At 44.5% G+C, this 22,127-nt stretch overlaps 1 protein-coding gene across 4 annotated transcripts in view; it reads left to right on the top strand.

The window, feature by feature from the left end:
- The window catches only part of IGF2BP2 (insulin like growth factor 2 mRNA binding protein 2), a 165,175-nt gene that overhangs the window by 128,565 nt on the left and 14,483 nt on the right, over positions 1-22,127 (top strand). For 2 of the 4 annotated variants that reach the window (XM_053221109.1, XM_027061249.2), the window contains exons 8-14: positions 910-1,032; positions 1,388-1,523; positions 3,828-3,956; positions 14,636-14,704; positions 15,553-15,669; positions 19,009-19,083; positions 20,478-20,609. In XM_053221109.1, the coding sequence (XP_053077084.1) occupies positions 910-1,032; positions 1,388-1,523; positions 3,828-3,956; positions 14,636-14,704; positions 15,553-15,669; positions 19,009-19,083; positions 20,478-20,609 (781 nt within the window). The remainder of the gene's footprint in view (positions 1-909; positions 1,033-1,387; positions 1,524-3,827; positions 3,957-14,635; positions 14,705-15,552; positions 15,670-19,008; positions 19,084-20,477; positions 20,610-22,127) is intronic. The other 2 variants (XM_053221110.1, XM_027061250.2) reach the window with 2 other exon arrangements.

Below are 22,127 nucleotides of genomic sequence, written 5' to 3' on the forward strand. Positions count from 1 at the left end.
TTTCCCTGTTTCTTTGTATGTCCTTTAATATTTTGCTGGGATTTGAACATTTGAAAAAACAACCATCTCTCAGTCTTTGTGTACTGGTTTCATTCAGGGGAGGACCTTCACTTACCAGCCCTGCTTATGGTCTTAGGGATTCTCAAACCTTTTCTCATCTCTTTCTTCCCCTGGTTTCTGACTGTAGAACTGCAGCTCTAACATACTGCTCACCTCTGTTTTCAGTGCCTTCCAAAACTCTAGCACCAGTCTCCTAAGTGCTCCAAGTCAGCAAGACAGAAACCGACCCCTTGGTGGCTCCTAGATAAGACATATGTTGAATATATGGTCAAGTCTTTGGTTTCCATCCCATGGGAGGATTCCTGATAAGGGATATTTCCTCCCATTTGCTCCTAGCTGTGCTGCATAGAGGAAGGAGCATGTACAGGCACACCAAACGCTGTAAATTTTCCACTCCTTTTGCTAGAATCCTTTCTTGGTGGCCAAGGTGCTATAGCTTCTCAGCTGATCTCTAGAATTCTCACAGAGGTGTTCTAGTCTCTCTGTTGTTAACTTGATGTCTCTGTGGGGTTAGGAGAACCTGTGGCTTCCTACTCTGCCATCTGGCTGGTGTTCTTCCTTGTGTTTTTTAAGAGCAAGGAAACCTTCCTAAAGTCCTGTAACAGACTTCTCCTTTTAATTCCTTGGCTAGATTTGCCTCATGGCACCCACTTCCAATCAGTCTCAACAAGGGAATATAATTATTATGATTTGGCTTATGTTAATCAGAACTCATGTACTCTGGGATCACCATTTGATACCTAAACAAAATGGCTCCCATTTGTAAAGGGAACAAAAGTGGTTTAATAGCTATTAGGAGACGACCAACGTGCCCACCATAAGTGTTAAATTGTTGTTTGTCTCTTTTAGAGCCGAAGAGATTCCTCTGAAGATCTTGGCCCACAATGGCTTAGTTGGAAGACTTATTGGAAAAGAAGGCAGAAATTTGAAGAAAATTGAACATGAGACAGGGACCAAGATAACAATCTCATCGTAAGCCACCCATTCAGATTAATTGTGCCCAAAATGGAGAACTTGAGCATTTCGATATGCCCAACTCCTTCATCTACTTTTCCTTAAAATGGGAACATAATTATAAACGATGTAAATATATCTAACACCATCAAAACAAATACATAAATAGTTACAGTCAGACATTTTCTACTATGGATATGAGCTAAGTCACCTCTAAGACGTGAGATCAGATGGCAAGTATTTGATACGACAGTGTGTGGTGAGGGAATCCAGTTTTCTCCCCACGTCCTCCACCAAGACTTGTTTGTGATCCTTCTGGGATTTTATTTTTCCTTTTGAAAAAAGGAAATCTCTCTTTTTTCCCGGTGGCCAGCTTGCAGGATTTGAGCATATACAACCCTGAAAGAACCATCACTGTGAAGGGCACAGTCGAGGCCTGTGCCAATGCAGAGGTAGAGATTATGAAGAAGCTCCGTGAGGCCTTTGAAAATGATATGCTGGCTGTTAATGTAAGTGCCAATGCTTTCTTCTCTACTGGTTTTCACATGTGTTTTCAGGCAGGACACAAGCCTCTCTAAGAATAGTTGTCATTCAGCTGGTGAGGAAGTGCCTTAGAATAGATCTGCAGAGTTATTCCTGCCTTCCTGGGGCAAGAGCATTAAAACAAGCAGGAAACCAACTAGTAAATTATGATAAATGCACTGGACAAAATAGTGTGAAGCTATTAAAATCTTAACTTTGAGGATTATAAAATGATGAATTGCTTACGATATTAAGAAAAGAGCAGATAGAAGTGTATTTAACTAGGGTTACAGTTATATAAAATAGTATGGAGCAAAATGGAAGGCTACCTACAAAAATAAAAACAGCTGGTATATTAGGAAAGTGGGATTTTTTTCTACTTTACAAACTTTCTGTCATGTTGTCCTGTTACTTTTTAAATTTAAAAATGCTTCAAAAGTAAACTCTGATTTTCATCCCTGTCTTACTGATGTGCACTTCTGGATCACCCGGGAAATGTCAATCACCTTGGCTGTCCCTGATTGTTCCGGCAGACGTCTGGATTTGGGCTTGTCCTTCCTGTTACTGCTAACTGATTCTCACTTTACAATGGGGAGACACCAGTCTGACCTTCAGAAATCTTAAAAATCTCGTCTGTCAGCAAAGCCCAAGCCCAACTCAGAGGAGTCATTTGTTTCATTGTTTTTTATTATAATGATGTTCTGACATAAAAGAGGAAAGGATACTGCAATAAGTCGTCATATGCCTATAGTCCATCTTCAGCGGTTATCAACTCATGGCCTGCTTTGTTTCACCTAAGCCTCCATGTGCTTTCCCAGCCTCCCTGAATGACCTGGAAGCAAATCCCACACCTGGTGATGTTTCATAGAGGAGTAAATGTTGACAAAGAGTTACGTAGGCTAAAGCCAGTGCCATCAGTGCACCTCTTTCTAAGGACCCTCCTGCTCAGGTCAGAACACTATCTCCTCCTCGCCCCAGCACCCCCTTAGCAGCCCACATCACATATGGGACATGATGAGTACAAGATCACATTGTCACCTTCTCCCCATTTGTGTGTGTTTGTCTGTGGAAATATCCTCAGATGACATCACTGTCTTCTTTTGGACTCTTGACATCATATGATGTCATCCAGAAAAGCTACAAAAGGGTCTGGGTGCTCTAAGTATCTCCACTTAGCGTATCGTTTAGATTCATTCATATCTGTACCAAAGTCACGCGTTGACAGATGATTAACAAAATTACTGGATCTTATATATCAAGTGGGGTAAAGGTTAAAGAACCCAGCTCTCCTATTCCAAACATCCTAAAAGAAGGCAAGTTAATGGGTGACCCTAGTCACAGATAAGAAAACAGAAAATGTTAGAGAACTGCTTAGTGTTCAGGGAGATGAAGGTAGGGGCAGGGTGGACACAGCCCAGATGACTGCATCCCTGTGCAGTTAATACCCACCCCCTGCCTAGGTGAGCATCCCCATGTTGAAATGTGAAATAAGTAAGCAAGTGAGGTAATCACAACACTCGCAACTAAATGGTGAAAAATTCAAAGTTGTGAACCATCCTGAACCTGAGAATGGAGTTTACATGTGTTATAGTATCCTAGTGAAAGATCTGATCTTTCTCTGGATAGAGTTGGAAAAACATATTAACTCAATATTTTTTAAACATATTCATTCCACAAGTATTTATTGAGTACTTACTATGTACCAGGCACTGAGCACACAACACTGAGGAATATAGTCTCTGTCCATGAGGAAGTTATGATCTAAAAGGGAAGGGGCAACTACACAGCCAAGTCAAATACCATGTGATGAGATTTCAAATATTATTTGAAGGAAACACAGGAATGTTGGTGGGGGCACACAGAAAGGTCACTGGAGTGGAGACCTTTGGAGTGAGGAGACACCTAAGCTCAGGTGAAACCCACATGGCAAGTAGGACTTAGGTCAGGAGGAAGAGAAGCAGTTTCTCTGCATGATGGATAATGTGTGCAGAGGCCCAGAGGGGAGAGAGGAGTGGGACTGGGCAGGGTGAGAATGAGTGGTTAGCAGGAGAGAAGATATGGTGGCCTGGGTCCCCCAGAGGAGCGTTGTTGGCTGTGTTAAGATGTGTAGACACTCTCAGAGAAGCTTTGAAGGTCAGCTTGAGGTTTGGAGAGCCCACCCCAGCAGCAAGGGGGTCCGTGAGGCCAGGGCAGAGCTGATTAGGAGACCGGACAAAAGATGGAGGTTGACTCAGGCAAGCTGGGCCTCTCTGGTCTCCTCCCCTCATCTTTTTCTCCATTTCTGTTCCCAGCAACAAGCCAATCTGATCCCGGGGTTGAACCTCAGCGCACTTGGCATCTTTTCAACAGGACTGTCCGTGCTGCCTCCACCAACAGGGCCCCGAGGAGCTCCCCCCGCTCCCCCTTACCACCCTTTCGCTGTAAGTAGCTCAGCACCCAGAGGTTTGCTCATGTTCTGGGCACCCCCAGGCAGCAGCGTTACTCTGCTATGTTGAATCAGAGCTAAAGCTTTAATTTGGAGGCTGTGCTCATAAGTGATTGTAGGATAAATCCAACATTTCTTAGGGCTTCTTCCTAATGGACAGATAAGTATTATTAAAAATCCTCTAAATACGTGCTCTGAAACATAGTATATGTCATACCTAGGAAAGAAACTACAGTTATAGCAAATTCACTAACTAGAAGCCTATTATAAAAAAGGAAATTTGAATTTCTTAATTCAAATAAGAATCATGAGTATTGTTCATTTATTAAAATAATAGGGTACCTGGATGACTCTTGAATATATATATATGTACATATATATATACACACATATATATATTACATATATTTCTTGCCTGTATCTACAACTCAAATGCATCATATTTTATTAATAGACAGTTTTAAAAGAAAATAATACACAATATTTGTTTCTAAACAGCACAATGCCTGGCATTTAGTAGGTTCTCAATAAGTATTTACTGAGTCCTAATTAACAACAAAAGAAGAAATGTGAATGTTCGCAAGTTTTCTAATTGTTGCTTCCATTTACAAGCATTATAGATCAATACATTATCAAATTGGGGTTCAGGATACTTGACAGCTTTTTTTTTTTTCACTCCTAATTCTTCTGTATACGTATTGCTTATTTTTTTAAGCAAACTTTCTTTCCTCCAACGTTCATACTTTTTAGTGGGAAGAATTAGGTTGATGAACACTACCTTGGCCACTCTTTTCTTTTGAGAGGTGGTCTCTAGTGTAGGCATTGCAGCGTGAGCATTCCTAGTAGCTCTTTGGATTATTTGTAGAGAGGCTGAAACCACTGTGCTCTTCTGCCAAGAATATAGAGACATGAACTGGCACCCACATTTTTAGTCACAAGAATGTACACATTCTGCAGTCTTGTTTATGTACAGATCTTCTGAGCCATTTCTAAATCTTCATACCATTTCTTTGGAGTTACATCCATTTTCTCTTAAACTAAAGGATGGGGCCCAGTATTGAGCCATGTGTGTGGAGATGAGAGCTGGGATAAGTGGGATCTGGGATGTGACAAGAAGGATTGTGGCAGCTGTGACAGTCATGTGTCTGCTCCAGGGACTTAGAACAGTGATGACAGGTGCCTGTCCCCAAGTCTTTGCTGTGAGATTTAACAATGACCAAGCTTGGGACATTTCAGTGGTGTTGAGACACATCTCCTTTTCTTAGGAGAAAGGCTGTGTCTACTGCCTACAGAAGATAACCTCAGAACTTGAGGTAAACAGTGGGGGAAAGGTATGTTAAAACAGGCCACTTCTAAAATTGGTAATCTGAGGGGGTGAGCAAACCCTTACTCTGAGATTTGGCACAAGGGCCAGACTCCCCCACCACTTATTTTTGTAAATAAAAAAAAATTTTTTTTATGTTTTATTTACTTTTGAGAGAGAGAGAGCACACACATGAGCAGGGTAGGGGCAGAGAGAAGGGGGGACAGAGGATCCAAAGCAGGCTCTGCACTGACAGCAGTGAGCCCAGTGCAGGTCTTGAACTCATGAACCGTGAGACTGTGAGCTGAACCAAAGTTGGACACTCAACCCACTGAGCCACCCAGGCACCCCTGTAAATAAATTTTATTGGAATATAGCCATGACCCTTTGTTTATATATTGTCTATTTGCTTTTTTTGCTATGATGGTGGAATTGAGTAGATGCAGTTAGAAACCTAAATTATATATTTGGCCCTTTACAGAAAGAGTTCACAGACCCTTGAAATAAAACCAGGGGAGAAGCTCTCATGTGATAGCAGGATATTTTCTAAACTTGAAAATAAGGTTTGCCAGTTGGAAAGCTCCTTTTCATCTGAGATTTTCACTAAAACAGTACAATAACCATTTTACTAAATAAAATACATAGTTCCTGTTCTTCATCAAATAGATTTTACTTTCTTTATGAAGCTAAAAGCCATGTGGTTCTGATCTTGATCACATAGATCAAGATTAGATTCTAACCACAGCACATAGCTGCCCCAACTTTCTGTGACTCTCCTTCCCTGGGGCGGCTGTTGAAGTGCAGAGCCAGGGAATGGAGGTGGCCATCACTGCCTACCTGTGCAGGACCTAAGACAGGTCCCCAAAGCCACACCTGCAGAGTGTGCATTGCAGGTTGATGGGCCCAGGCATCCTGAGGACAGAGTGGGGTGGGAGCGATAGGCATGTTTTAAATACTTCTATTATTTTCTTGTCATGTAGGCTTTCAGATTTTCAGAAACCTTGGGTATTTCTTTCCTTTTATGTATCACAAAACACCAGTACTTTTGCTCTTGGGATCCAAAGGTCAGGAAGTCTCTGTACCTCTATACATGGAGCTTACACGTGCCAAGGTTGGTCTCTAACCTCTTCAATTTTGAAAGCATATGTGTATGTATGAAAACTTACTATTCTCTGACTATAAAAGTAATATGTACATAGCATTTAAGAAGCAAATAATACAGGGGTGCCTGGGTGGCTCAGTCGGTTAAGCGTCCGAATTTGGCTCAGGTCATGATCTCGCGGTTTGTGAGTTCGAGCCCCGCGTCGGGCTCTGTGCTGACAGCTCAGAGCCTGGAGCCTGCTTTGGATTCTGTGTCTCCCCCTCTCTGCCCCTCTCCTGCTCATGCTCTCTCTCTGTCTCTCAAAAATAAATAAATGTTAAAATAAATTTAAAATAAAAAAGAAATAATACAGAAATGTAGAAAGTGCAAGTTTTTTCTCAATGTAGAAATAACCAGTGTTTGCACATATGAGTGTGTGTACATATAATTTCTAAATGTTAAATACATGCTACATGTACCTAAAATATATATATTCAAGGCATTCACTCTGCTGTGGAAATCCTTGTGCATTGGCTCTTTTATCCAGTTATTTCCTCAGAATGAATTCCTTGAAATAGAATTGCTGAGCCAAAGAATATATAAATTTTCTACATGATATATAATTATAAAATACGTAAATATTGATACATAATACATAAATTTCAATACATGGAGGATGTATACTACTTTTCCCTCCCGCCAATGTGTGATACAGATTTTTTCTCCCATACTCTCATAACCCATGTGATTATCCCTTGCAGTCTGATACTTCATACATTTCTTTTGTTATTATGAGGCTCAACAGTTTTTACTGGCCATTTTTTCCCCTCCAGTGAATTGTCTTTCTATATCCTTCGCCCATCAGTCTTTTGAAAGGCAGTATAGGTTCTGGAGCCAGACCACTTGCATTTGAATCTCTCTACTATCACTTGCTGCTTTTAACCTCGGACAAATGCCTTAACCTCTTTGCATCTCAGTGTCCCTGTCTATAAGATGGGGGTGGTAATTGTATATATCATGGTGTTGTTTTAAGGGTTTTTGAGTAAGTTAAAACCTGCACATAATTATTTCTGTGTAAAATTAGTGCTATTGTCATCATCTTTATTTTCCGTCTTTTTGTTACTGATTTGTAACAGCTAATTACATATTAAGGCCATTATCCACTTGTCATACTGTAAGTATTTTTCACCAGCTTGTTATTTCTCTTTGCTTTATTTGTCGTGTCTTGTGCCATTATAATTTTAAATATATTTTGGACAAACTGTTGTATGAAGTAAATCGTAAACATGTCCCTTGGCCTGCCTTCTCTTACCCAAATTTTACCCAATAACCACTCCCCCAAAGTATAGCACCTTTATGTTTCCATTTTTCAAAAATGTTTTCTAAGCATATATACAATCATATTATTCAAAACTATAAGTGGAATTATGTCATACACACAGAATTACAAGGGTTTTGTTTTTGTTTCACTTATTATGGGCATTTTTTCACAATTAAACCTAATTCTCTTTAATGTCTACATAGTATACCATTGTATGAATTTACTATGATTTTTCTAACCAGCACACTATTTTTAGACATTTGAATTGTTTCCAGGTTTTCTCTACTACACGTGGGGTCAAAATGAATATTCTTTTTCATAAGTCTTTGCACAATGTGTATTATCCAAAAGTAAATTATCTAAGACTAGAATTATTGCATCAAAAGGTATATGCAATTTAAATTCTCACAGATTTCTCTTCACCAGAATTCATGTAGAAATTTTAAGAAGTAAGGTAGTTAAATCAGTGATGTTTTGCATTTTGGCCTTTGGTGTCATGCTAAAGAAAACATGTCCCATCCAACACTGTAAAGGTATTCTCCCATGTTTTCTTAAAATAATTTTTAATTGTTGGATTTTGAGGGTTGTTATTTGTATCTGTAATTCATAGGGAATTTATCTTGACTTAAACTTTGACAAAAAGATCTTTTTTTTTTTTCCAGATGGATAGCCAGTTTTCCCCAAATCACTTCTTGAATAATGTACCATTTAATCACTTAGTTTGAAATTCCAGGTGTCTCATACACTAAATTCCCACTTAGTTATCTTCCTGGACTCTGCTCCATTTATCTCTTTGTCTATGCTATAATTACTGTAGTTGTATACTCTCTTCGACAGCTTTAACAGCAGGATTATTTTTTTTCCTAAAAGAATGAATTGGAGAGATGACCAACTTTTAATATGCTTGGGAAAATTAAAGAATGTGTAATTTTTCTGTTCCTTGAAGATTTTATCCATAAAACATCTGGGCCTACCACCTTTTGGAGAAAAATCATTTATAAACTTTTCAGTTTATTATAAATTATTGACTTGGTTTTATTGGTTTTTATTTGTCCATAAAAGTATTTGTTTCATCTAGCTTTCACATGTGTTGGCATAACATTGTACAAAGTGGACTATTGCCTTTTAAGTCTCCCAACTTGTGTATTACTCTTTTGTAATTCCTAGCATCATATATTTGTGTTTTCTTTTTTTCCTTAACCACATTTGCCAGGGCTTTGTTTGTTTGTTTGTTTTTAATTTCTAAGTAGTTGATGGGTTCTTTTTTGTTATCTTGCAGTTCTTTTCTATACTTGGTATTCAGACAGTGTTATTGCAGCGTTTCTGATTTTTGTGACCTTACTCATGCATGGTCAGTTTTTTAATTCGTGGGCATTTGGAAGGATGCACCTTCTCTGATGGGCTCAAAGTTGTGTTTATAGCTATAAAAGCAAGCTTCTGATTGGTGGCTCATATCCTCTATCTGATTATTTTTATCTGTATGACTTATTATGGGAGGAGTTTGCTCTTCTCCCACCATGATTATGGTTTTGTCAGATTTTTTATTCTAATAAGTTTTATTTCATGTATTTTGGTCATAGGACTCTAGAAATAATGTGGAATTTTATTCCAAACTGTTCGGCTTCTTTTCCTAATGAATACACAGTCTCATAACCTGTGGTTTAGAATTAACTAAACTGTAACTGGTTACTTTGTCCACTGCAGATGGTTTCTTGTGCTCCATATCCTCTCATTTTTTGAGTTATTTGGGGGCTTTTTTGTTTGTTTGTCAGGAATGCTTCCTTATACAACTTTTTTCAGCAATTACACTTACGTAATATAAATTCTAAACCTTTCTAGATCTGAAAATGCCCTTCTTTTCTTTTCCCTTCACATGAATGAAAGTTCAACTGGGTGTCTAGAATTTCTAGAGTAATAGTTCCTCTACAACTCTGAAAACATTACTTTTAGTATTTCTTTTTCAGATAAATGTGCTACCAGCCTGATTTATTTTGTAGATTGCTTTTTTTTCCTTCTGTCTGTAAGAGTTTTTTTGGTTTGTTTGTTTTGTTTTGTTTTTGCCTTTTTTTAGTATTTTGCCTTTACACTTGAGTTCAGAAATGTGAGTCTCTGCCCTTTGATCTGAAGATTCACGTTTTTCTTTGGTTCAGGAAAATCTTTTGCTTCTGTACTTCATGTTAGTATTACTTCTCCCTCCCACCCTCCCCCATTTCATTTTGTCCTTCTGAAATTCCCACTTTATGGATTATAGCTCTTCTCCATTCTCATATCCAGTTCCTTCTTTTTGTTTTGCATGGGTTAATCTTCTGATGCACTGATGGACTTTTTAGGAGTGTCTTTTCTGCTATTTATACAGCCTTTGTGGAGTTTTTCCTTTCCAAATCAATCTAGGTCTCTGATTGATCTTTTCTCATAGCAGTATACTTACAGATGAATGAAGTCAAATCAAATTTTTTTTAAAAGTTCTGTTTTCTGAATGAATTCACTTGGGCCATTTCTTTGCCTTGCTCGGCTTTGCTCCCTTCTTCCATGCTCCTGATTCTTCATACACATCTAATAATTTTAATTGTCCATTCATATACTTAAATAAACTCAACAGAAGGCATATTGGAATCCTTAGGGGAGTTTTTTCATAACATGCCATGGGCCCCACCTGAACCAGTGAATTCAGAATGTTCCATGTGGGGCAGCATGGGGGGTAGTAGTTGAGATCTTGGGCTGCAGAGTCAGATACAGATCTGTGCTCAAGTCTTGGCTTTGCCTCTTGCTAACTTAACAGTTTCTGGTTTTCCTCAGCTCCTGAGGTTGTCCCTTGAGAACACATAGAGGTGGATAAGCAGCCATTGTGGAGAGGCCCTTTGACAAGCTGGCATAGAATGGTGTACCTTCTGAATCTTGGAGAGGCTCTGCCCATGACACTGACCCTTCTGGCCGAGTCCACTCCCATCCCCCCAGGCCCATGCCCACACTCCTGGTTCCTAAGGGAGAGCATCCACCATCTTTGCAATGTGGCATCAGTCTTTCTTCACAGTACAGCTGTTTCAGTATTTGAAATTTGTATGCCTGACACTTGCTCTGTCCACTGCTCATTTCCCAGCCCTCACTCTTCCCAGCCCTCACTCTTCCCACCCCGTGATTTCTTCACGCTTCAGTTTGTCACCTAAATCATACATCATGATTATGGTCATACATAGCGGCTTGGGACTAAAGACTCTGCAGTTCTTCCAGGAAAAGCAGGTCCAACTGTTTATAATTGCTTTTTTAATTTTTACTAATGCATTTGATATATACTCCTCTACCTACCCCCCCCCCCCCCCCCAGGCAGAGTGAAGCATAAAGGAAGAGCAGACACCAGTTTCCCTCAAACTGAGAATGTAACACAAACCGGTGGATAATAATGACCACCCACCTTGCAGCCTCTGTTGGCAGGGGGTGGGGACACACTTGGCAGGGTCACCTTTACTGTAACACCCCTCCCCCACTCCCTAGTGTCATAATGCTTCTTAAATTCTTAAAGATAAAGGAGCTTTTTCACCACCCCCTCATCTCTCTGGCATTGGAATTCTTATCTTGGGATGCAGCCTAAGACCAAAAAGAGCTCATGTGGTTCCTGGTGGCTTCTAAACCTTCAGATGGAGGGTCTGTGGGAGCAATACATGGGGAAGGAGGCGTCTAAAAAAATAGTAATTAAAAATAATAAATAAAAGAGCTTCTCCTTTGTAAAATAACTAGGGACTCTCAAACTGGGACAGTGAGACCAACTGCTGTGTTGGGTTGGGTGGGCTTCCTTGCCGACCTCCCCCTCCTTGGGCCCTTGGTTCATCAGATGGCTGCAACCTGTTTTCCCATTAAAGAGAACATTTATTCAAGTCATCAGCGGGTGATTTCTCTGACGGTTGTGATGAAGCGTGTTTTGAAAACCTTCCTCCAGTTGAGATTGTAGACTCCATCCATAGAAGGTTGGGAAATCGTGTGCTTTAAGCATACATTTCATTATAAGTAAGTAGTCTTTTAACACTAACAATTCAGCCCTACAGTACCCAATGATAGATCCTTCCACTCCTGTGACCCCACTCAGTGCCGCGTAACGTCCTTCAGGGGCATCCATGGTACTTCATAGGGTCAGATCCAAGTTCAGACCAAGGCCCACAAGCCCTGTGTGATCTCAGACTGCCTGCCCCCCATCGTTTGCAGCTTTTACCCTACCGGCCCCTTTTCTGTTTTTCCAAAGGCCAACCCCTGTCCTAGCTCAGCACCTCTAAGAATCTTGCTTACAATGTTTCCTTCCCCAGTGCCTTGTGTGCAGTTCCTTCTCCTCCATGGAGCCCAACTCAGAGGTCACCTCCTCAGAGAGTCTTCCTGGGCCGTTCCAGCTAAATTTGGCATCCCAACCCTAATCTCCACAGCTTTGCTTCCTCACGTCGTCCTGTTCGTTACTTTCACAATACTTGTCTGTCTCCCCAATAGGACGTAAGTCCCATGGTAGCAGGGACCTTTTCTGTCTTAATAGCTGTGTCCCCAGCACCTAGAACAGTGCTTTGTATATGATAGGTGCTCAGATATCTTTTTCATAAATGAATGAACGAACGATTGAAGGAACCCTCACAACATATTAGAAGATCTAATTTCTAAAAGATCTAGATATTTTATTTTCTAGATCTAGACATGATATTTTAATCCATTTGTGGATGAGGCTCAGAAGAGTTGAATAAATTATTCCAGCTTGTATGGAGCTGATGATTCAGACTCAGGTCTTATGAGTGTTCTGATTCCGAAAACCAACTTAACGTACATAAAGCCAGCACCTCTGCTAGACACGAGCTCCTGACTGCCAAGTTTGGGATTCTTTCCCCACAAGTTTTCCCACTGTAGTAGCTCGTGAACACAAGGAGGACTGGGGAATTAGTCCTTTTTATACTTTTATAGCTAATTCTCTCTCCTAACCCAAGTGGTAGGTCTAAATTTGATACAGTGTTTATGTTGGGAGTATTCAAACCCAGAATAGGAGTCACACTGTGGCTGGTCTATTCTTGGTCTCATGTGAGTTTGTGGAGGAAAAGGCAAGTCACAATTCAAAAGAATTACTGCTGCTCTGAGGCCTGAAAGAAAGGATGTCCTGCAAGAGGAAATGGAGGGAGAGCAAGGGGAAGCATCCTTTCCCCAAGGTAGAGCTTTGAGCAGAAAGCCACAGAAATTCTCTCTTCACCCTACATGGCTCAGGACAGGGACCTGCAGGAAGGGTCTGGAGCTGAATGCCCTTCAAAGAAGAAGCAGGACCAGGTAAGCCCTCTTCACTCAGCTTCCAGTCAGAAGTGGAAGGTGCCAAGGCAATGCTGGTCTCATAGCACCCTCTTGTGGGAGTGAGGTGTCACTACAGCTTCCTTCCAAAACCTGAGAGCAAAGGCTTGTGTCTACATAATAGTTCCTAAGCACAGCCCTGTGATCACCTAGACCCACAGTGGAGGAAGCCCCTCCTGCAGTGTCCATGTCTCCTCTTTCCCGAGGCCAGAAGTCCACTCTCCAAGCTCAGAAAGGGAAACCCTTTCATTTGGTCCCTAGTGTTATAAGATGAAGTTGTGGTATGGAACTCAAAGTCCATCTGGAGATCTGGGAGACTGAGAACACAACGGGATTTGTTCAAGGGCCCTCCAACAAACACTAGACCCCTGTAAGAAGCCTAGGAGGTCATCTTGCAGGGCGGGTCCGCAGACATTGACCCCGTGGTGCTCTGAGCCATTCACCTCCTTTCCTGTAACAGGTGTGCCAGCATTTATGTGGCCTTATGCAAAGTGCAGTTAACTAGACTGCAGATTCTGTCAGTGTCCTGCCTGTACGAATGTATGATATCAGACCTATTTCTGTCTTGCAGGCCTGTTATGAGGATGAAGAGTTTGTGAATAAATTACCTACCACAGTGCCTTGTATATTAGATATTCAACAAAAAGCAGCTACTTTTTTTTAAGTTCATTTATTTTTATTTTTTTATTTTTTAAATTTTTTTAACATTTATTTTTGAGACAGAGACAGAGTGTGAGTGGGGGAGGGGCAGAGAGAGAGGGAGACACAGAATCTGAGGCAGGCTCCAGCCTCCATGCTGTCAGCATAGAGCCTGACACGGGGCTCGAACCCACAAACCATGAGATCATGACCTGAGCTGAAGTCGGGCGCTTAACCGACTGAGCCACCCAGGCACCCCATAAGTTTATTTATTTTTGAAAGAGAGAGCAGAGAGAGGGAGAGAGAGAGAATCTCAAGCAGTCTCTGCACGGTCAGCGTGGAGCTCGACGTAGGGCTCGAACGCACAAACCGTGAGATCATGACAGAAGCTGAGATCAAGAGTCAGATGCTTAACCGACTGAGCCACCCAGGTGTCCCAAAAGCAGCTGCTTTTTAAATGTTATTGTAATAGCTCTTTTGTTTTCTATCCACATTTGTCTTCCTGTTCCCTCCCGGCCCTCCCTCACACTCACACATGATGCTATTTATTCACTCATTATCACTCCTCTCTCAGCCTCATTTTCAATCCCTCCATTCTCAATCTCTCCATTCCTTTCAAAACTCTCTGAGGGAGCTCACAGACCTGGCTTCCCAGGAGCACATTTGCTGGCCATGAATAACTCTAGATTTTGTCCTACTGTCTCTGTGCCTTTTAATCCACAGTCCGTGGCTTCCCAGAAAATAGAAGCCACTGGGCCTGCCTGTCTGAGGGAGGGCAGGTCCAAAGAGTTACTCCCGTGGTGGTAAGTTCCCAGGGGCCTAAAGCATGGTGCAGCTTAACCGTGATAAACATTCAGCCAAGCATTCAGTGCTGCGGTGGGAGAAGTGGAGCAGAGATCTGAGCTGCCAGGGGCCAGGTGGAGCCAGGTGACGGTACGCAGAGCCTGTGCTGTGTGCGGGAATCTTGCCTCCCTGAGTTTGGAGAATGTCCCTGTAGGCAGCCGCTGACCGACTCTTTCTTTCATGCTGCAGACTCACTCCGGATACTTCTCCAGCTTGTACCCCCCTCACCAGTTTGGGCCGTTCCCGCATCACCACTCCGTAAGTGCCCCTCGGTTCAGCCCGTCGGCCACTTTTCCCTCTCCTTTGGCGGGTACCACACAGGCTGTGGTGGACTGACCAGTGAACGTCCTGGTGTGAGTGCTGGGTCCTATGTGTCCAGGGCTTCTTGTGAGTGACACCAAACTACCCCAACAGTCAGCACTCCTGCCAATGCTTACAAATCCACAGGTGGCAGGAAATGGGTACATACGAATGATCAAGAGATAAAATTAGGAGATAGTATTTAGCAAAGAAGAGCATTTCTAAAGGTCTTTGAACAAATGGGGTCATGTCATTCCCACAGACCCCTATGGGGACGACCCCTGGTCTCTTTGGGCTGTCACCATGTGGCATGGTCACGGCAGGTTTACTTATCTTCTTTCGAACCTGATGTCACTCTGGTGAAGATACCAGTCATGGCTACAAGGTGTGCAGAGTTGTTTCCTGTTCTTCTAACAAAGTGCCTCAGGACCCTGTCCTCAGGCCAGGTATATTTAATAACAGTATTGATTTCTTGGATAAAGACACAGGAGCGAGCAGTACCTATCACATTTGCATATGACAGAAAGCCTGTGAACAGACAGCTTTCTGAATCCAGCAGATTCAGAGCTGCTCAAGAGGAGTTCCCATTTCGATTGTCATGTAGTGCTCCCTGTGCCCAGGTTTGTTCCTTAGGCCTCACACCTGCAGCTCCTAGGCCGCAGGAGCATCCCATGCACCATTTTGACCATTTCCTTGGGTATTAGGGCTCCCACAGCACACAGCTCATCGTAGATGCTAGGTACCTGCTGAGTGCCTGATGGAACAACCCAGTGGGAATGATGTCTTGTCTTGTGCTGCCCTTCCAGTACCCAGAGCAGGAGATTGTGAATCTCTTCATCCCGACCCAGGCTGTAGGTGCCATCATTGGGAAGAAGGGGGCGCACATTAAACAGCTGGCTCGATTCGCTGGGGCCTCCATCAAGGTAAAGCTGCTCTCCACAGCCATCTGTTTCCCGCCTTCTTCCATCACCACCTTCCCACCCCATGTGCCTTGTTCCTTCTGCTAGTCCTGAGCAACGCTGACTCCTTCTGGGGACAGACTCCCACAGGATCTGGCAAATTGGCCCCCAAGATTAATCCTATCTGCTCTCATCTTTACCTCTCTCATTCCTTTCTTGCTCAACTAACAACTGAATTAGAAAAATTTCTAGTAACAGACAAGCCAACCCAGTCCTGTTGGGGCTACCATAGTCTTCTTCTTAAGAAGATAAAGCAAAAAAAAAAAAAAAAAAAAAAGGAAGGGAGGAAGGAAGGGAGGGAGGGAGGAAAGAAAAAGGCTGAGGGTTTTTTCCCCAACCTAAGGGAGCGGACTTCAGCAGAGCATCATTTTCACTTCGCTGTTATCAGTGCTTTGACGCTTTAATTAGTCTCTCTGCTTCACAAATTCTCAAGAAAGTAGTTTGGATGCAAAACTCTTTGAAAAGTGATAAAATTGTAGGTAAACAAAAGCTGGTATCACAGCCGGACAGGCAGTCCTGGGACTGCACAGAGCGGCTCAGGAAGGAAGGCCCCTTGATTTATGGAAATGGTGGTGAGTGTAGTTACAGACCCACATCCTGCCCCTTCGAGCGCCATGTGAAGAAGCGCCCGAGAAGCTGAAAGGGAAGGATTATTCGACCCTGGTCCTGCTCCAAGCCCAGCTATCGGCTCTGACTCACAGGCAGAATGCTGAGCACGTCCCAAGCCTCATGAAACTCTTTTGAAAACAGAGTTTCCGTTGTTACGTAAAATAATTTGCTACCATGGGACAACCCGGAATTCCGAGTGAGAAGTCTCATGACTTGGAGAGAAAGAATGCTTGCGCTTTCTCCACAAGAAGAGCTGGAATTTCTCCCACAGCAAGTGTGCTGGAGAAAAAGCAAAAACAAAACATTCTGAGTAGTACAGCACAAGAATTGCAGCGAGACCATCAAAGAGTATTATTTGGGCAAATCATTTCCCGTCTCAGGCCTCAGCTCTGTTACCTGCCAAGTGCAGAGTCTAGGCGGGAGCCCTGAGGTGCATGCGGACTGCAGCGCAGCACACGGGGGGCCATGGCTTCTAACAGGCTTGTTGCAGCTAAGACCCCAGCCCACATGCCGGCAGCCGTGGCAGGACAGGTACAGCGTGGAGGACCACTGGGCCGGCTGCCCCCAAGGGCCTTTCCTTGTGTCCAGTCATGTGGCCTGAGATACCGTGCAGGAGACAGAAGGAGATGATTTCAACTCAAAGGGGCTCAAGGGATTATGACACGAAATCCTCTCTTTTTCCCTGGGAAAAGTGGGACTTAGGCCCAGGGACCAGGCCAAGGCACACAAGTGGCAGGACCGGCCCTGACCTCATCGGTTGTGCTGCCCTGTAGTGTGCTGAGCACCACTGGGACTGGCCGGAGCACTTGCTTCCCACTTACTGTTGCCCATGAGGAACAGGGCCCAGAGGGTTTCACTGAGTGTTGAAGGTCACGAAGGTAAAGAATACAAGAGCCGACATTTGACCAGGTGATCTGATCTCTGGTCCAGTGTTTTTTCCACCTCGGCAACCTGAGTGCTATACCAGAGTCACTCCCAGCTGGCCTTCGGGAAACTAAGAGAGAGGGCAATCCCTTGGGCTCCACTCCACGGCGTCCCCACCATCCTTCTATGTCCCAGCAAGGTTGAGCAGGGGTGTATCGCCTGACTCATGGCCTCTGATGGGCAGATACAGCAGGGCAGGACCAGGGGAACAGAACGGGCTCTGCAGGCTGGCAGTACCCCATCATCCTTTATGCTGCACACAACATCCTGCTTCTCCAGCCGCTGCCTTCTTTCCCGATCCCTGCCTGTCTCCATAGCAGTAAAGGAGAGAAAACCACAGAAGCCAAGTATTGGTGAGAGAAGCTTTCTACTTTTAAAAATCAGACCTGGCTTTGTTATTTTCAACAGGACTGAAAGCATTTTCTCTAAAGCAAAATGGATAATCTCACTCTAAAGAACCCTCCATTCCTGCTTTGCCTGTCTTCAGAGACCACAGCTACAGGCACAGGGAGATGCTCCCAGGGCAGGGAGAGAGCTGTACATTTATATGTGGGAGCTGAGTGCTGGCAGGGGCTGGGTTGAGGTGAGGTCGGGAAGATAACACCCCAAGATGCCTTGGTTACAGACAACAGCTGGGCTCCCATCACTCTGCCCTACAGAGCATCCGGCAGGCTTCAGAATGCCACACAAATCTCCTGAGCCTTACTCCCGCCCCTGCTCACCCTGGGATCTCGGCAGTCACCTCCCCTCCAGGTCCTGTTTGTTTCAGTGATAAAACAGCGTTCTCCTTCCTGGTGCTCTCGAGGGAGTTTGCCGGTGGAATGTCATTCCAAAGCTGCAGGAGCACAGGAGTAGCTCTTGGACTGCTGGTCTTAGCTGGTGAATTTCAGACAGTTGTACTAACCTCACGCTTGACTCATTCCTAAATGGTGTACCCTTAACTCATTTTAAATTGACTTTAGTTTTGCTACACTGTTTTCATTTTCAAAGCTACCTTAATGATTTTCAGAATAAGGCAGGGTATGCAGAAAAGAATATAAAATGAGTCTAACGACAACAACAAAAAAAAATCATGCTTGCTTGGTCTGTCATTGAGTTGTGTTACAAGAGAACTCAGAATCACAAATAGAGCAGATAGACTCACAAATAGAAGGCAGCATTGAGCTTGCCAGATTTCACCTCCAAATTTCACAGATGAGGACATGGAGGCCGGGGAGGGGAAGGATTTGCAGAGCAGACACTGGGACCAGGGTGACCTCATCCTTGCTCTGGTGCTGTCACCCTTGGTTCCTGTGCCGTGGAGGAGCTGGTCCTGGCCACTCATGCTCTAGCTCAACTCTCCCTTGCAGCCAGTTGCCTCTGTGAGCTGAGAACTAGAACCAGGGGCGCCTTTCCTGCAAGTTGGCTCCACAGTAGTGCCTCTGTGGACTTAGCCCTTACCCCCTCGGGGCCCTGGGTGGGCTGGTTGAGCCTACACCTCCTTCTTCCTCCTAGAGCTCTTGACTCCCTTGGCTCGGTAAAAGGAGGCCAGTCATTGCAGGTGCTCGGGGCAGGGACGGGCAGGAACTCCTTGCACTGCTTCCAAGTCTGCCTGGATGGTCAAAGACCCAAATTTGATACTGGGCATTATGGTGGTATCTTCCTAAGACCCGGAGAGAAAGCAGCAGTTGCAAAGGCAGAAACCACACCATAATCCCTTGCTAGTATGTGAGAGGGGACTGGGGACCACAGCCCGGCAGCAGCATTTTCCTCTTGCCTTGTAAACTGCAGATTGCCCCGGCGGAAGGCCCAGATGTCAGCGAAAGAATGGTCATCATCACCGGCCCACCTGAAGCCCAGTTCAAGGTCAGTGCCGGGGGCCACCTCAGCCCTGCAGTAGCTAAGGGCCTTTAGCAGGTGGCGGCCATCTCAGAGGCATGTTCAAGACTTCTTTGCGAGGCCCAGCCTCGATTTTTCTTCCTGCTGCTGCTCACTAGTCTCAGACTCATGCTGTCTTGCCTACCTCCAGGTTGTTCCCTGGAGCTCTGCTTCCTGGAGCACTCCTTCCCTTCTCTCTCATGGAAATGTAGATTGTCAGTGCCTAGTTCAAATGACACTCCTCTGGGCTATCTCTGACCCCTTAGCCACAGTTTTGAGGATAAGTATCTCAGACTCCTTTAGTATTTTATACCCTTCAAGCTGTGGGGGCATAACCATGGGGTGTAAGGAGAAAGAGCAGTAGCTTGTTGGGAGTTTGGTCGGATGCATTTTGTTTTTGCCCTTTTTTCTCCCTTGGGAAAATTATAAATTGAGTTTTCTAAAAGAAACATATTTATAAAAGTATAGTCCTTATTAAAAATACTGAAAATTTGAGAAAACATTAACACATGTGAAAACATTTAAGAAGAATAGCCCTTCAGCTCATGAGTGGATAAACAAAATGTGATCTATGCACTCAGTAGGAAATTAGTCAGCCATAAAAAGGAGCAAAATTCTGATGCATGCTACAGCATGGATAAACCTAGAAAACACTGCATGAAGTAAAAGAAGACAGACACAAAAGGCCGCATATTATGAGCGTCCCTTTATACGAAATGTCCAGCAAAGGTAAATCCAGAGACAGAAAGTAGGGGCTGGGGAAGGGACGAATGGGGACTGCCTGCTAGGTATGGAGTTTTGCTCCGGGGGACTGGGATGAAGATGTCCTGAATAGTGGTACTGGCTGCTTAATGTAGTGAATACACAGAAAACTCCTGGACTGTATACTTCAAAATGATGAATTTTAGGCTGTAAGAATTATATCTCAATTGTTAAAGTTTTTTTGTTTTTTTGTCTTAAACCGTAATGTCTCAGCTTCCCTGGCTGGAGTTAAGACATCAGAAAGCATCCCCAGTCACCACCTACCTCGCCTCCACCCTTTTGTAACCCGGGGTCTAAAAATACCATGATGGGAGGAAGTTAAGAGTCCCCTGGACAGGTTCATTCAGCCAGGCGTTCGTAGGTGCTGTGGATAAGGGAACTAAGACCTAGTTCTGCCCCATCACCACCACCCCTGGCCCCACACACAAGCTTCCAAGAGGCAGCGGTCAGGTACGTTCCTTGAGTGTGGCAGGAACAGCCAGGTCTCTGAAGGAGGGAAGCAGGGTACACAGCTCCCCCGTGGTGGCCCCAGTGAATTCGGGGCTGGGGGTGTGCAGGCCTGGGCTCCCCGGCCGGTTCTGGCAGCAGCACGGCGAAGCGGTCACGCCTTGCTCTCTCAGGCCCAGGGGCGGATCTTTGGGAAACTGAAGGAAGAAAACTTCTTTAACCCCAAAGAAGAGGTGAAGCTGGAAGCGCACATCAGAGTGCCCTCTTCTACAGCTGGCCGGGTGATCGGCAAGGGCGGCAAAACCGTAAGTTTGCTCTGAGCTGGCTTCATCTCCTGGGCCCATTCCCTGCCCCAGCCTGACCCGATTTCCCCCCACTGGCTCTGGAAGGACATTCTTCCAGAGCCGAGGGCCCCGAATCCGTGGTACTGGGCCAGGCCACCAAAAACACCAGGGTTCTGTGCCTAGAAATAGGACATCTCAGCTACATGCTGGTAAGTGAAGGTCCTCCCTGAAGAGGAGGAGGCTGCCTCCTGGCCCCTTTAAACCCACACAGAACAGCAGGAAAACACTAGGGAATAGAGCTCCACCCAGTGTATACCTACTTAGCAGACTGTCATCTTCTCTAAATTCACGTTCAGAGGCCTGCAGGGTCTGGTGTCCTACACTCTCCCCTCACTTTTCAAACTTTCCATCCTGCAGATTCTGTCTTCTGGCTCTTTCCCAAACCTGCCCACCTGTTACAAGGGAGCTAGGTTAGCAACCGCGTGGTGGGTAAAAAAGGAAATACTTTAAAACAAAAAGCAATGAAGGTTTTCAACATGAAGGTGGCAGCAACACAAAGTAATTTGAAAAGTGCCAGAGCATCAATTCTGAAGCCTGTAGGAATGAGCAGATAGTTCTGTCAGACACAGAAGTGATCTAGAACATGACTTATGTGGTGGGGATATGACCCCGAGAGCCTATGTACACTAGCAAGGTGACAGTGTTGAGTGGCAGGAATTTGAGGGATCTCTAGAGTTGTATGTGTGTGCACGTGCACACGCCTGCTATTTTCTTTACACAGAAATTCTTACTAAGGACTCAAAGTCAAGTTCTACATACAGTGAGTCACCTTTATACAAAAGAAGAAAGTTGAATGGTTTGCGGATTACTCCCCACAACCAGGAATGTGACCAGTATCAGAGGACACACACCAGCTCTAGGCCGCTTGGGATGCCCTAGGCAAGAGAGAGCAAATGGCCCATGGGGGATTAGACTCCTGAGCCCTTTGATCTCCTATTTGGTCGTTTTAGAACCTGTCCGTGAATTCTGTTCATCAAGCCAACACTGCCCCCCAGAGACTGTGAGCTGTCCACCGGGCCTTGCAGACCCCACCTGTGTGTTCAGCACCCTGCCAGGGCCTGGGGTGAACCCCGGGCAGTGTTGGCTTGTTGAGGCTGGTGAGGAGGAGCACCGGAGTGCAGGGGGTGGGCTGCAGGTGAGGGAGAGCAGCACGGGCTGGCCACTTCCCGCAGGTGACTGGCACGGAACTGGAGTGGCAGGGAGAAAAGGTAACCATCCAGCGGCTGAAGCAGCATAAGTAGGACTCGGAGGCAGGGATGAAAATGAAGAGCAGGCATCAGAGCAAGGTCTGATTAGAAAGGAAAGTTTACTTTGGTGATTTTCCTTCCTTGGTGCTGGGAGAGCCTGGGTCACTGCGAGCATGTGCAGGAACCACACCGCGGAGACTCCAGAATAAGAATTCAGCCCCAAAAGGAGCTCCAGGCAGTCGGAGGCTGGACCCTCCCTCGGCCTCCCATTGATCCCATGTGATCAGGGACT

This window comes from Acinonyx jubatus, chromosome C2 (assembly GCF_027475565.1).
Source record: "Acinonyx jubatus isolate Ajub_Pintada_27869175 chromosome C2, VMU_Ajub_asm_v1.0, whole genome shotgun sequence".
Lineage (NCBI taxonomy): Eukaryota > Metazoa > Chordata > Mammalia > Carnivora > Felidae > Acinonyx > Acinonyx jubatus.